Below are 17,155 nucleotides of genomic sequence, written 5' to 3' on the forward strand. Positions count from 1 at the left end.
AACCATAGAAGCAAATAAAGCTGAGCCTCGATCGACGGAAACGCTGGAACAAAGAACACATGGACAGGTCGAACATTATTTCAGAGTTTTCTATGAAAAAGAATCAGTTCTAGTGACCCAGTAAAGCTGGGACTTATGGTAGAACTTCCATAAATAATGAGCGGTCGCTGAACTACTCGGGGTTTTAATGGCACTTGACTTTTGCCCCTTCGGACTGTTCGGTTGTCCGCAATAGCTGTTCAGTGCAACCTGGTTCACTGTTGACTAATATTATTGTTCCGAGGATCAAAATTATAATTTCAATGAATGAAATCTCGCAAATCTGTTGGAACGATATAAAAAACTTTTTGAATTCTCATTATCGATTTTATTCGAATATTTGAAGGTTTAGACTTGTGCAAAAAAAAAAAATTCATTTCACCCAGAGTCTTACACAGTCTTTCACAATCTAATCTTAAATAAAACTAATTGCGAACATGGGTGCGATGTAAGGCATGCTTAGCAAATACAATTTCCATCCATTGCACGCTATATGCGCATGTCAACAAAAATTTTTACATATGACGAACTGTCGAAATATGCCGAGAAATAACGAAATAACGAACTTCAAGAAATCGGATTTCTTTCCAATTGCAATCTTTGCCTGCATTAAAAAGTACGAAATTAGTGAAAGAAATTTGTTCATTGCTCTATCCTATGTACACTTAAGTGTGCTGTTATTCTTCCGCGTACTATAAAATCACCAAACGGAATCAAATTCATTTACCTGTAGTTTGTTTAGTGGTTAAATTCAACTCCAGAATTAATTAGAATAATTGACAACTGTACCAGGATTACGTCTCGAATCAAATTCGTAAATAACATACCATATAACTAACGGGCAGCTGAGGTATGACAAACGCTTGCTGCGCGTGTTCACTTTCAAGAGAAGAAAGTTGGCAGATAGCAGCAGTAAAATACACCAGAAGATATGAAGAAGCCAGACGGCCTAGTTCACGAAATAAGGCGTATACCGCCGCCGCGGCCGGTGACCGGAAGCTTCCAACCACAGAGCCTGACTAGTGACTACGCGCGCCACTTACGACCTGCAACTGCACGCATGCGTATCACGCTGCCTACTATTGAAAAATATTAATAAGGAACTTTTCAATTAGGGCAAAATTAAATTCATTAGCGACGAACATCACCGAACATTTCAGCATAGGAAGAAAGTTCTTGGGAACTTCTCGCTTCGAGTCACCGACATGTGGAACAGCCTCCACGATGGCATCGTTGACGCGCCGAGTATGAACGCCTTCAAGAACAGACTAGACGAAGCTATGCAGGAGCATATGTTCAGTCTTAAAAGGCCTAGCAAATTACGGACCAGGCAATAAGTCCAGCAGCTATCGCAATCAATCGTCAGCTATGGAAAGATCGGGTTCCAAAGGCCGGATCCCTTGTGAATCAAGTCACGAAAAGTACAAGAATCGGCAACAGGCCATGGGCTTATTTCTTCAGTGCTGACACCTCTATTCTATTCTGTTCTATTCTAAGAGCATTTTAATTTGATGAAAAATCACAACTGTGTTAGAATATTTGAAATTAAATTTTTGAGAACTTAACCAAAAGGGACTTCTTCTTCCACATAAAAGAATTGTGAATTTATTTGTGAACAATAAGCATTCAAGTAAATGTAAATACCACGATTGACTCGATTCTCGGAGTGATAAAGCATGATAAAATCCGACATATGTCTTATCCACGATAATTTGGCATTGAAGAGAGCAAAAAAAATGAAGGAAAACGAGTAACACTGAAGCGATAGTAAGGATGCAGTCTACGCTTAGAAGCTACCTATAAATACGACAAGAATTGTGGACGTTGCTCAGCTCAATCCCAGCACATTTGTCGCCGGTTCCGAGGAAATGTTCTTGGTGGCGCCGAAAAGAGTTGAAAAGAGAGGCCATTTATGTTCTTGGTGACTCCGAAAAAGAGTTGAAAAGAGAGGCGAACTGTGTTCTCGGTGGCGCCAATAAAAATTGAGAAGAGAGGCCATTTATGTTCTTGGTGACTCCAAAAAAGAGTTGAGAAGAGAGGCGGACTGTGTTCTCGGTGGCGCCAATAAAAATTGAGAGGAGAGCTAATTTGCGCCCGGCGTTGCAAGCACGGCTTCGAACGCCAGGAAAGCGGAGAAAAGATGAATCAAATATTTAGGAATTTATTATATATAGAAATTAATTATACAATTATTTAATTACATAATTACATGGGTTGAAAGTTTCCAAGGTAGGGTGGAAATCTGAAGATGATTTTCTGGATTTAAATTAAATAACAACACTTTACAGTATTTATTTCAAAACAATGGCGAATGAGCGAAAAATAAACCAATTCTAAATTGAATACAGCCTTCTTCATGGGCCTCGTATTCAGTCAGTAAGGTAGAAAGAGTATTGGCTAGAGCAAAATCAACAACATAAAAGCATAAATGTAACAAAAATGCCGCATTTTTATTATCAAAATTCCGTATTCCGTGCAGTATTTGGGATTCTTTTCGCATGCATTGCTCCAAAATTATCTAAGACTACTCAAATTCCTCATAAACGTGGAGATTGATGAGAGATTCCACACAATCTTCAATTGATCATAAAAGAAAAATATATTGAAATATGTTCCAAAGTAAGTATCTATTCAAATTTCTTAAAATTCTGCTGCAGTTTCCACCTATGAAAAATATTTCAAGTGTATTAGGTTTAACACAAATTAGATTTGATGAAAATACCCCGTGGGCGAGTAGCAGCATCGGCAGAGCTGGCAGGTCATGGGGTTCGTTCTATATTTAAGGGCAGCAAAAATCTCCGTATGGCGTGGACGCGGTGAAAATAAATGCACGTCGTTCGTAAAGCGAGAAGAGCTTCCGTCAACAACATCGAAGCGACTCTAATTATGAGTACGTGATTTCTGATCAGCAGTTTATTCTACATCACGGCTTTGATTACCGATGAAATCTGCTCCATAAATCTCAGTCATTGATTTGTTTGCAAATGAAACTTACTTATATGTGAAGTTTTTGCAACATATGAATGCCAGTTTGTTTTTCCACTTGAAGAGTTTTCAGAGCGGCGATTTTACGCAAAGAGTCAGAGAAGTACTCTAAAAGTACTAATTTTTGCGTCATAGATATCTTGAGGGAAGTTAATGATCTTACGTGAACAGAAGGGAATCGCAAATCGCAATTTCAAAGCGTGAGAAAAATCTAAATTTTAATTCATACCAATAGACCGCTATTTTGTTATAATTTTAGTTTCCAGATCCATTTTATTCAGCACTGCAATATAAAGAAGTTATCATTAAGCTAGTAATTAATTTCAAATTCAGATGCGTTATTAGATTATTAAAAATATTTTATTGTTATTTTGCTAAACAATGTTAAAAGCTAGCACTGTAAATTTCGAGTCTCCAGCAACAAAATTGCAAACACTGCGCTTCGAATGCTTGGACGAACAGATGTGTGTGATTCAATGCTGAAATTTAGGAGCTATGAACGATTGGTACTGTATTTCTTTGTGTATAATATCACATCAATATTCGTTCATAAATTCAGTAACACAGCAAAGCAAGCGTCAAGTTTAAACAAAGAGCTCGAACGCACGCAGGTATAAACAGATAACATTTTTGACGAGTGAGAGGAAATCCTGCATCGTTCATCCCACGCTGGAAATTAATGCACTTATTTCCATGACCTTGTGAAGTCGCTGTCATGCGTGAACTGCTAAAACAGAACAACCACGCACAGCAGAATCAGCGAGTGCATTCGTTTGTATAAAATGCACACGTAAACTAAAAGAATGACGAAAATAATTTGTCTCACTTTCAGTTAAAAAACTTCCCAGATTAATTAAGTTCGGATTTAAAATTCGAGTCAGTTGATGGGCAGCGATCCAATAATTTATTCCTAACCACGATTGACATTTATTTTATGAGAGTGAACTTGTTCTACATGAGTGTTAAATTTAAGATAATAAAAATTCACCAAGGAAAATAAATGGAGGCCGAAATGAAAGTGAAAAAAATCAAACTGATTCTCATTCGTCAGGATTGACTGGGAATTTTATTATCCAAAATAGCGATGAAATTACGAGAAGTAAGGTCATGTGTTTGGGTCAAGCCGTGAAATTCCAGGCGATATTTCTTCAGTTTTGAGCGTGTGCATGTCTAAGACGGATGCCTTTTGCAACCAATTCATGCGCTCTCTTGCAGCCAGCTAGGGACGTTCACGATGTTCCCGTTAAAACGTTAATGGCCTGTGTAGCAGAACTAATGAAAGATATTGTATGAATAATGCCAACAGAAACTGCATTGCTCGAAATGTTTAGTGGCCGAATGTTGAACAAAAAATTATGATTTAGTTTTAATTTGTGAGAAATGTCGGGCATAAAGTTCACATCGGATCGCCTGCCGAAGACCACCGCTGCCCTGGATGTAATGGACCATCATGATTCCTGCCTTCCGGAACGTAGCCTTCAACACTTCAAGCCGTCCGCATCTAGGCCGTGGGTCGAACCAGCCCTCGGTCGAACGGCCACTGGTCGAAGGATGATAAATTTTGGAACAGAACTATGCTATCTGAAACCTAACCTCAGATGTGGCGAACGTAAAATTACGTAATTTTACGATGCCCGGAAGTCATATTCGATCCGCGGCCTGGTGGTGCACGGCTGGTGGTGGTCAAGGCCGGAAGAGGACAAAGCCGAGTGGTGCACGGCTGATTGGTGTAGGTCCGGAGAGATCCAAGGAATTCGATTCAGAGCTTATTGGTGCACAAAATTGTTAGTGCACGGCTGCGCTCCCGTTCACATCCATGCTTGCTCCGTGCCTCATGTGATTTGGGTGACGTTGAAAATAGCTTCAGCGTGCACATTTAGCGTGAAACTAACATCTCGCTCCATACTTTACTCCATTCTTCTCTGAAGAATTTTTCGCCAGTTCGTTGCAAGATTCCGTAACAACTCTCAGGGTACTGCTAGTACGCATAATTCTTGCCTTGTCTTCTGCGAACATTTAGCAGCAGGATTTCCTGTGGCGAAGATGTCCAACCTCTGTTCTTCAATTGAGCTCATGGAGTAAAGCCTTTATTTGAAGAACGACCTGAGCACGGTCAGCACTTTAGACGTGAACACCGGTGTCGTCTGCTCCACGGCAGACCTCCACGGCCCATGATTACCCACCAAAGCTACCACTACTTTGTACTTTGGCCCCGGCAGTCTACCTCGGCGCGGGTGTGGACCAGCTCCGGGCTAGTCAACGCCAGCGCCCGTCCACGCCATATTTTTTAGTAGTTCAGGTACGTCACCCTATCTCCGAGGGCACGGAGCAAGAGGTGATGAGGTAGTAAATTCCATTCCTTCCACTAGAGACTCTGATGAATAATAAGCCCGTAATCGCCAATTCCTTTTGAATATTACCTTCAAGTAATTTATATGCCTCTTTGAAGGATTGTTCTAGTCATTTGAATGCTTAACAATTAGAAAGCGTGGCAACATGTTTTCATTAGCTAAAAGTGCTATTCCCTACCACGCATTAATTTATTTAACCCTGTCTTTCAAGACCGATGCATCGAGCACAATTTTCTGCATTTGAGCTTTTATCGCCTAAAATATAACCACGGTTTTAATTCTTCAGACTTGCAGGCTGGACATATACGTGGGTGGAGTTATCGTCATTCAAATTTTCATCAAAGTAAAGATTTGACTGGTTTTTTATCTGCCTTTTGAATCATCTTATGCAGCTCTTTCCCAAAATTTTGTCCAAGTGTTCGAGTTAAGAAGTATGAACGTTGATATCAGATAAAATAAATTCGATATTTTGTGTGACCAACACGAATGGATTCGTACTGCTGAAATAAAGTTGCATGCAAGAATAGACCAGCCTCAAGCACTGATAGCTACGGAATTTAATAACACTGTACTGTGCACTAATATGGAAAGAATATTTGTTAATAATGTGACCTATTTTAACAAAATTTAAATGCGGATTATATTAGTGCAGAATTGTTTACGCTAAAAACCATTGAGTCAAATATAACAAATGAGTTGTTATTGTAGAACAAATTATTATCAACTTAACTAACATCAAAAAGAATTTGTCAGTCAAGAAACTTGCTCCATGACTTTAGCCCGAAAAGTTAAGCAAGAAGCGGGACGAGTTCGTCGTTGCAATTTTTGCCGTTTTTTCGGATACCGAAGGAATAGGAGACCCATATAATTGCAAAAAGAATGATACTACATTTAATAAAAGAATGGGTGCAACTGGAAGCTAATATCTAAGTAATTGGTGATGCAATGAATGCATCAATCTCCTCGACTTTTTTTTTAATTTTTTATCGCATTCATAGAATAAAAATAAGCTTCAGCTATTGAATAAATCTACTGCTCTATTTTAGCGGCTGTAAATAGAATGTCTAGAGCCCATAGAAAAATATTTGCTTCAGAACAGGTTTGTCGCCAAGACCACCGATCATTTGTCATAGAATTCAACAAGGCGAGAAGAGAAGAAAAGCTGAGAGAAGAAAAGATACAGCCTTCAACGATTCCATTTCAAGTCCTCTCGGCTTCTTCAATTATTCTTGGCGATAGTCATGTTATGAGAACATCGAAGAGCTTCCAAGAGTGCACGCCACGCCTGAGATAGCGTGCCTAGGACTGCCAAATCGAGCGATCGCGGTGCCATGCCGAGATGCAGCGTGTCGTTGCGGCGACAGATACGATCAGCCGAGGGGTGTTTGCACAGGTCCTGATCCGAGGATAGCGAAGCAACCGCGTATTCATGAAGGAACATTTCAGACAATAATTTGGACGGAATAAAGCAAGAAGAACGTACCGTAAACTAATCGGCTACTAACAAATTCTATCAGTCGCTTAGTCTTATTGAATATTTCTTAAATTATAAGGTATTAATTCAGGATAAACAAATCGTAGATAGCTGACAATACAGCGAATGGCGCGGTGCTGACGAATAAAACAATCGCCAATTTCATAACAATATTGGTTTTAAAAATTAACATAACACACACTGCCTCTTGATAAATAAATATGGCGGAACCAGAGAAATCGACCGAATAGGATTTCGATATAATAAAAGACGACGATAAAAATTTGCAAAATCGTAAATCAAAAGTCGACACGATTCAGGCGAATTCTTAGAAACAAACGCCGCTATGTTTTGCTCTTCCGCCGATTGTTGTCGTTTGTCAGCTACATTATTCAGTTGATGCAAAACACGATTCAAACTCAACTGCTCTCTTTCATAGGTTTTACGTTGATGCTATACCTAGAACTTATTAGCGTCGACATCCGGGGCATCTCTGTACATACACGCGAGTTTCAGAATAAAATAGAATTCAAGTCAAAGAGTCTATGTACGGCATACTGCAAAGTCATCAGGTTTTGAGGCAAAAGAAAAGTACTCGAAAAATTGCAAGTCAAAGTAGATATAGTAGATCTTAGGGTCGGATCGCTTGAAAATGAATCCCTCGCTAAAATCAAAGGTGAAATTGTTAAAAAGATTTTTTCTCGACACTCGTGTGACATTTAGGCGACCCAAATTTAACATGAGGAGATCTGCAACAATAATTGATTTGGGTGACAGCACTTCTGGAAAAGCCGAAGTCTCGGATCTAATCTCATAACGGGTTCAGCTGAATCTGTAGTAGGAAGATGTCATGCTGGTTTTATTCCGTGGATCTAAAGCTGTAAATCAAAAGTGATGAGTCAGCTCATGCATGCCGAATCCTAGCCTGATTTGGGCTAGTCAGAAGTGAAATTTTTAGCATTACAATAAGCAGTCTTATATAGTTTCCCTCTTGAATATAATTGGATTTTTTTAATTGTAAATTGAAAGCGTAATGATCAAATGGTTTGGCTTGTAAATAACAAAGGAAAAACAAATGTCCATAATTCACACTGCATTTCTATAGTCGGTCGTCCAAGTATCTTTAACTTAATTGACGTGGCCTCATACTAATAAAAATGTGAATCTTAATTTATAAACACACTCTTAAAAACATTAAATTATCAGAAATAGACTCGCGAAAACAAAACGTTCCACTCAGGAAGACATACAACTTAATAGACAAACATGAACCCACACTTTCTTTCCCAGACGGTAGTTCACCGGCAATGGACGATTAGATGAGCGTGAGTAGAATATTGAGGACAAAGTGAAAGAAAGCACCGCAGAGCTACAAGGGAAACTGTAGACGGCATTTCGAGAGCAAATTATCGAAAGTCGAGTGAGGTAAGTGTGTCAAGTGTAGACGGTGGTCAGTAGGCAGACCAAGCTGTGCGAGAAAAGCTCTCCATTAGGGAACCACAAAATTATTACTGCAAGCCGCTAACAGAAATCAGCTGAAAAGCCGAGCGGTGGCACCTGCATATGTATAACCTGTGCATTCGGTTTACGATGTGTAACCGCGTCTGCCTAAGCACGTATATAGGCTCAACTCTAATAGCTTGTAACGAAATTTCATATATGTCATGAGGAAAGAATTAATAGATGGTAATGGAAAATTAAAAATTGAAATTCTTATATAGACTTTAATCTCTGCTCAATTGCCTACACTTCCAACGTTCGATAGTTGATAATTATCCATACGTGACTTTTCCATAATTATTTCGACACTAGAAGTCTGAGTATGGAAGTCCGAATGTAAATATTCCCAATATAGATAAATATTACAATTTAAATCGCTACATTCATGGTGGTAGCGCTGGAAAGTGAAAAATAATGCATTAAATTCAATAATCGAATTTTTGTTAAAAATAAACGTTTTTTTGCAATAGTTAGAATGAGTACGTGAAGTCGTACAAGGTACGACTTCAGTTATTCCATTTCTTCAGTTTTTTGGCAGTTTAGCTGATTGTTCAGCAGAGCCCCGCATACCGAAACGGATTTTTCCGTAACGGTTACGTTATCACGGCGATTAAAATTGGAAATAAAATTGGTCTTTCAACGTTAAGGAAAACCAAATTTAACAGATAAAAACAAACACACAAGCAAAAAATGAATTTCCATTCACTTACAGCGAGACCTGGACGAGACCGAAGAGCCAGAAGCCGCTGAAGAATAAATTTTGGTGGCATATCATCAGTTCGGTGACCTGCTGAAAAACTGCCTCCTAGTCCCCAAACTGAACCTCCCCATTCTGTCCTCGGGGCTGAAAAGGACCTCCTTGTTACTCCTGCAGAAGGAGTAGAAGGAGTTCTTGGAGGAGAAGCAGCCCGTCGAGGTGGAGTAGGAGTCGAAGCTCTCCTTAGAGGCGTTGGCGTGCGCCACAAAGGGAACCGTCGTGTCGGCACCGGAACACCAGAAACTCCACTGAACTTGTTTGTCTTTTTGTAAATGTTGTTTTCGTAATTGTTGTTGTAGCTACCGGAATAGTTACCGCACAAATTATGGCCTTGTTTGGCAAAACCGTTGTTATTATCACACAGCGAGCCAGTGACAATAACACTATTCGATTTTTTGCAGCCATTGTACGTGTTTTGGACATTGGAGGAAGATCGTAGCACTGAACAAACTTTACTGAGCGTCGAAAGCGACAGACGCGATGAAGAAAGACGCGATGGTGACCGCTGCTTTGATGGGAAAGAAAAAGAAGAAAATTCGGAGCAAGAACGAGTCGGCGAAGGTGGTGTGGAAAAAGAATGATACGGATTGGGTCCTTGAAACCTTGAAGCGTCATGCGATGAATACCCGTGATACGGGACACTGTGGTGTTGATTGTATTGCTGATGATGTTCAGGGCCCAAGTTGAAGACAATGCCACCACCCGCGTTGTACATCACCGGGGACCTCATATGAGGTAATGGCGGCAGCGAAGCAGTGGATGCAGTATCAGAAAAATCACCTGACGCCGGTGGCACGTTAAGCATCGGTAACAGCAGGACTCCTCGACGGCGTTCTCTCAGGGAGCTCCTGCCGGGGCCGCGGAAGGCCCTCAGTTTTACTTTAGACGCAGCGCCCCCACCTTCGCTGCTGCTGCTGTCATTTCCACCACCACCAGCACCAGCTGGAGGCATGGCGGAAGAAATACAGACTCCCTTCGAAGTTGAATATGACGAACCTTTCAAATAGTTTTAAATAAACCTCCAAAACACGATAACCGGCAGTACACGATTACCAGCAGTACACGAGTCAAGATGCAGCCTTGAGCTTTAAAATTAACTAGAAATTATGCAATTTTTTAACCGATCATAGGCCTCAAAGATGATTTTTCATAAACGAACGTCATAATTCAAGTATTATCGACGATTAGCGGTTGTGAGTGTACTAGAAATTTACCCTACTATAGAATTAAGCTGTTATAACATATCAAAATTACCAGTCCCGAAGTTTGTTCTGAATCAAATTCTTTCAATTTTATCTCGTCGGTTCAAACTCAACATCTAATTTTTGTAATTCTCTGCTCTTATCCCACACATTTGCACGTTTGCACAGTCATCGAATAATGAATATTTAATTAATATATTACGAGAGACCATTCAAAAAAATTGCATCTGCACTTGAATTCGCGATCCCAGTTTCTGCGCATCTTTTCTGCACTGATGAATGACTAAGTCATCAGATGACACGTGCAGTCCGGAAATCCGGAAGTTTTTCAACGTCGCCGGTTCTTTTTTTTTTTTTTTTTGTCAGGTCACTGTTTTTACACTTCGAATTTTCTTTCACATAGCAATCCTAAAAATTAGCACGGAATCCAACAATCGCTGCTTGACAGCGCTCACATTATTCATGCACGATTTACACAAAATTCACAGAACAAACATGTTACACTGCAAGGAAGAGTCTCAGGACAAACGAGGCACGGTCGGAGCGACCTACGCCGCTGTGTCACGGCCAGCGCAGCCTGAGAAACTGACGGCAACCGCAGCGAGGGACTGACTGGTCGCCGCGACGGCAACGGTGCCAGCAGCTACAACCCAGTGAAACATGGAGCTGCAGTCCCATTTCAGCGTGTATTTTTCAAGGTAAATGACGTAAAAATAACGTCGATTACGAGTTGATTTTGTTGAAACGACTTTGAATTAACATCAGATGCCTGGAGTGTAACTGCTGTCAATTGCTCATGACTAGCCGAGGATTCACTGAAATTGTAAATGGCTTAACATCATTGTTCGGTGTCGTCACCAAATTATTGATATCAGCTATTCTATGAATTCTGCTCGTACAGTGGAACTCTTCAGTACAATACATTTCCTGCACTGGCTCCATCATTCGAAATTTATTTACAAGGCTTTATGGATCCCTTTTGAATGAGCAGTATATTTTAGAATTATGGCATCGCCTTTTATTTCGGGGTTGTGGCTCTGATGCATCTGAATCAAAGACGCGTTTATTAATTATTCATATATCAAGATAGAATGAAAAATCAGTCTGTGTTACCGACTTGGCACTCTTAGTTTAGTATAACGTATTGCGCGGGAGTTTGAAATGCGTTAAAAATATAATATATCGATACTGATTTTTATTCAGTGTATCTAGCTACAGCGTTGTACAGCCTAATTCAGGATAGTGTTATTTGTGTGGCCGATGCGGTAGATTGCCTCAGAAAATTCACTATACGACGACGCTAAGTTGAGTATTGGCAAATATCATATCAGGTGCCGTATAGACGGTATAGTAAAAAAAATTCGCATTCGTTACTTCGGCAGCCAATCATTGTCATTTTTTCAAGCTAAAATCAGCCACTCAGTATACTGATATCAAGTTTTGATAGTACGAGCCGAGTACTCCATCACGTTTCATTCAATAGACCAAATAAAATATAGTAAGCGCACTCCTATTACGATGTTTATTTGGAAGTCCAAAGACTTCCGGTATAGATGCTTACACATCAGATGCTTACACATCATTCTAATGATGTAATTTTTATAATTTTTAAAATATAATTAATGTAATTTTTGTATTTTTTACTAATTCAATTTTTTAATTTTTTAAATTAATTTAATTTTCTTAATTTTAATTCAGCAACTGAAGTTCAGAACATTCCAACCGTCTGCGTGTTGCAGGAGAGGCGCCAAGTAAAGCTCGTAGCACACGAAAACATCGTGCGATTAGCACCTTAAAGCTTATATACGTGACCCAAATAAACATCGAACTCAGTGAAACACCCACACTGGGTGTTGAAAAATCTTAATGTAGATTCGTAAAATATCATCAACGAGAAAAGCGATGTTCAAGTTTACCTTCCTTCTTAACTACGTAGGCTAAAAAGTAGCCTTATGCCTTCACAGTAATATTTATCATATTAAAAGTGATGTTGAACTATAACGTATTATTTCAAAAGTCTAAATAGAAATTATTTCAAACGTATTACAAAAATAATTATTTGCCATCATCAATATATTGATGATATAACGGTTAAGTAGGTAATTAATTAAATTTTTTATCATACTGGATAAAAATTTTGCCATTTCGATTTAGTACTTAGATATAATTTTATGATTTGTGCAAGAATAAGATGATGCAAAGGCGTAGGAAACAGGCGACACACGATGGCTTTATGTTTCTCCTTCTGCAGCAAAAACAAACATTCTTTTGAAAATGTGTCAAATAAAATTCGGTCGTGAATTGTTTAAGAATTTTTTTGTGGGACGAATACCCGCCGCAATGATAAACAATAATTTTTTATCAAATCAGGTTTTACCTTTGAACACAATATACACACGGCATAACTATACATTATTCGTATACTACTGATAACTCCATACTACAATACTATGAGCATCATAATTAAATTGGACGAGCTTGGAAAATTTACAAAATAAAAGAGTACGCCTGAAAAGTCCTGAATTCCACTGAAAGAAAACGCCCAAACGTTGATAAAAAAAACTATACACGTATCAAGCGGTAACTACTTTAAAGTTGAACTTCAGAAAGCCCTTCCGATGATCTGATTGCGATTATAGAGCAGAGGCCTAGAGGGTCTGTCACTGTCAGCAGGAATGACTGCTGCTATAACTGAGAGTGCAAAGCGATACTTTGAGAGTGCATGGTAAGCGAGGGAGAGGAGGAGTTCGGTGGGAATGAAGGCTAGAAATGAGTTTTTCGCCTAATACTTACCACGGACTTTCCCACTCCTTTAGCCTCTGCTATTATATAGCACCTGCCTGACCCTCTCATCCTACCGACATGAACGAACATGTAACGCGTGGCAGCCAGCCCATATAAAAGACCTGGCTATTGAATGTCTCTTCAGGATCACCATGCCCCAAGTCCACCTGAAGCATTTTGCGGATTATGAAATAATTCTAAGAAAATCAGCCATCTTCTTTAAAACTTGTTATTTTGCTATTTTTTCATTGTGAAGTGACTACACGCGATGTAAGTGACTCTACTACCCTCCGTGTTTCTATAGATAAGTATTATAATACTTATATAATACAAATACATAGCACAGTATTGTAAGTATTGTAAGTGTATTATGTCAGAAGGGAGCGTACAGTTCAAACTATTGGTGCACGATGTATCCATGTACCCATACTACATAAAATAGTATATAGTGTACTGTAAATGATTCAAGACTCCAATATTGGAAGTGTCTAAGAACATTTATATTTTTACAATTGGAACCCATGCGTTGAGAGAAAACCAGACTAATTTTTTGTCAAATTTCATGTCATCTCGGGAGTGCTCTACTGTCAGTGACACTTGACTATTGACTATCAATAATCCTTTGCTTGTGTTCATTTTTACATGTTCGGATAAAATTCGTAAGTTGAACATTATCTGAAATAATCTGAAGCTGGGACAAGATTCGTGTTTAGCCTCTTTGGCCCAGGAGACCACACTTCTTGTTTGTTTGTAACAAACCTTATAATCGATATTTAACACACTTCTACCTGTCAAATCGATCTAGAATTTTGCACATCAATGCATCAATTTCCGGAATAAATAATTTAAAAATTGTAAAAATATATATATATAAAAAGTGAAAAATACTTTTTTTAACTATTTAAAAATGAAATAAGAAATTCATTGTACATTTCGAACATCGGGGACACTGGCCTCTTTAGAAGTGTTGTCTTTAAAAAGAAATTTTTAAAAGCATATCCTAAATTTTACAATTATTATGGCGCTCACTTTTTAATGTTGATTCATCTTTGTTTGGTGATCGATCACTTGTTTAATTCATTATTGGTTTGATGTTATGTTATACTTCTAATTCCTGGGGCCGACGCCAGCTTTGTTCTTCTATTTATTGATTAAATAAGCCGGGGTATTATTGCAATGAGTGCAGTACCCGACTAGTAGTAGCTCATATCTCGAAGCTAGTGATGATGTAAGGGAATTACGCGAGAAAAAAGACAAAGTTTCCACTACGCAATACTTCGTTCCTACTATAATTCTCTTCGAATAAACTAAAAATTAGAAATTTGTATGATTGAAATTAATCCCATTATGTGGCAAATAGCTTGCAGAGACACAATCTATTTAAAAATATTATGAAATGCAGCAAAGCAATGCCTGTCCGCGAGCAGGAGTCATTATTTGAAGCCTTCGCTTGAGGGCTCTATAATCATGGCATGGTGCGGTTATAATGGTATGGGAAAGCATGCATTACGTTCAAGTTTTGACAGTGCTCTAAAATCTTTTTCACATCATTTGATGGCATTGAAATGATTTTCGCAACTCTTTCCTAATAAATGACAAGACTACAGCAAAATGGAGCTACGTGGAGCTGAGACCTGCAGGAACGAAATTAAATTTTTTACTCACCGTTAAAGGTCGTTCTTTTCTCTCCACACATTCAATGCCAAAATTAAACGAGTGTTCATCACGGATCATCTTCCCTCGTAAGAAACTTCTTTCTTCCTTCAGAATATCATAGTATTCTGCATCCGACGAGGAGCACTCAGAAAAGCTGGACACACTTCCAATATCACAAAACATCTTCTCAAATAACGGTCTGTTAACAGAGCTTAGCTGTAAGTAATCTTTGCACATTTCACTCGCATTTCTGTGATTTTCTAATTCACGATTTTGTGTGTAAATTTGTTTCGACGATGCAGCTTTATTCTCTGACAGTTTTCTCAGCAAACATGATAGTTCACTTAGTTCTGTGACCGTCGATTTTTCATACTTTGGTTCGGACCTTTCGTTACTCACAGCCGTGGCTGAACATCTATTTCTTCTCTGAGGCTGAATGAAGTGATTATCTCTCGCAACACTGAGATGTGAGGTGTCTTTGGCTGGGGTTAGATTAAGATCATTGCAGTCACTTAGTCGAGCATCGTTAGCTTTATAATCTTGTTCTCCTTCGTTTGGGTCGTTGGCCAGCTCGGTTGTGAATTCCATAGGTAAAACCTTGTGCCTACTCGCATCATGAGAGGGATGACTCACGAGCAGTTTATCCCCACAGGATGGTTGCAAAATTGTTTTCCTGTGAGTCTTCTCCATCTGTAATATTAATAACAATATCAGACTTACAAAAGAGGATAGTTGAAAGAGACTTCAATATCACTTTAATTAGATTTAAATATAATTTGAAAACTATGACCATTCAAAAAGTCCCTGTAATGCAGTTTCGAAATAATTATTAATGGATTCAGAACTTTTAGGCAGTTGAAAAAATTATTTGAAGTCAACTATAAAATGCTGTAGAGTCATAATGACATCAAAATAGCATGGCATATTTATCTCTTATAATTGAGAAAATTTTCTACTGAAATTGTATTATCCCTATGATGCGATTGAGATCACAATTATTAACAGTATGTTTCGGAGCGACAATAATAAATTCAAGGTGCAAGTTCAAATGCATTTTTCGTTTCAAGCAAAACGTGAACGAGCTGCACTGCTAAAATGCTTACCTTGAATTCCTCGCCGTGAAGATCTTCGACTTTTCGCCGGCGATCGACTTGCCTTGCGAAAGGGGCAACAGAGGCGGCCTTGTGCTTTGAAGAATCTGTAGCAAGCGTTTCATCCTTAGCCGAGCACGAGCAGGCATCACAATAGACATCTGTTGATGCGCAGCTCTGCTCCGTAAGCCGCGCGCAAGCGCAAGTGTCGGCAGTGATGAACACGCAAGGCGAAGACGAGTGCGCTTTTTCAGTCGTCGCATCGCATTCGATGCGCCGACCGAGCGGAAAGCTGGGGGACGAACCAGTTAAAACACTTTTTCCTTCATTATTGAGTTTGTGTTTGTACATGAACAGAGATCCGAGAATAGGATCTACGTTGTCGCAGTTTTGGAAGGAACTGATAGCATTTTCATGCATTGTGCTCGTGGTTGGTTCAGGTTCAGAAGCCTTCAAATTCGAGCTCGGGCGCGTATTGTAAGAGACCTCGACGGGTTTAGAACCATTGCTTGTACCGGGTTCTTTCATATCACCCAATGAAGTTGTTAGGAATCCAGTAGCGGCTTCCATAGAATCAAAACACAAGAGATTAATACTGGATGGAAATATGCTACGATGCACCAATTCGGTGTTCAAACAACGTGGATCGAAATCACATGGAAAGCAATTGATATTTTCTCCAAAATGATTTTCGTATTCACCTTCAACATAAAGCTGAGGTTGAAACGACTGATCTTCGAGTGTGGGTGGCTCCGAAGTAACGGCTTCGTAAAGGCGATTGAAATTTTTCACGGTATCTTCATAGTAGTTTTCGGAGGACGACTGACTCGCTTCTCCTTGGATTTCATCATCAAACGACCGCAACTGACGATAATTATCTCTGGCATCTCGACTACCAGCTTCAGTTAATTCATCATCAAAACTTAGATGGCAAGGTGGGAGTTGGAGTTCTTCTTTCATGGCTGTACTTAAGCACGAATCTTCCCATCTATAACCTGCTGCATCCGCCAACGAGGCTTCGGTGTCTAAGCTCCTCTCAGTGGCAGGAAATGAACTTGCGCAATGCTTATCCTCCAAACTTGAAACCGTTGTATCGAAAACACCGCTACCCGCTGCCTTTGACACAATTATTATAGGAGCCTCTGATTTATTACTAGAGACGCACATTTTGTCTGCCGCTATTTCTGAACAAGTTTTCGAATTATTTTTACCCTCATCTTCCTCAGCGGACTCTTTCAGTGAGGATAAGCTCGTTTTGAATAGAGCTTCTTTTTCCGAGAAAGATTTAGTAATTCCATAAAATAACGAGTCATGTT

The 17,155-nt window shown here is 39.2% G+C and overlaps 1 protein-coding gene across 2 annotated transcripts in view; it reads right to left on the reverse strand.

The window, feature by feature from the left end:
- LOC108665125 (triple functional domain protein-like) overlaps nt 1-15,340 on the reverse strand; it is a 155,258-nt gene extending 139,918 nt beyond the window's left edge. Inside the window, exon 1 of one of the 2 annotated variants that reach the window (XM_047883760.1) lies at nt 14,758-15,340. In XM_047883760.1, the coding sequence (XP_047739716.1) occupies nt 14,758-15,336 (579 nt within the window). In that variant the 5' untranslated portion in view covers nt 15,337-15,340. Of the gene's footprint in view, nt 1-9,059; nt 10,656-14,757 lie in introns of those variants that run through there. The other variant, XM_018151852.2, reaches the window with a different exon arrangement.
- Between the last annotated feature and the right edge of the window lie 1,815 nt (nt 15,341-17,155).

Source organism: Hyalella azteca, unplaced genomic scaffold, assembly GCF_000764305.2.
Source record: "Hyalella azteca isolate HAZT.00-mixed unplaced genomic scaffold, Hazt_2.0.2 contig13638, whole genome shotgun sequence".
In the NCBI taxonomy this organism is placed as follows: domain Eukaryota; kingdom Metazoa; phylum Arthropoda; class Malacostraca; order Amphipoda; family Hyalellidae; genus Hyalella; species Hyalella azteca.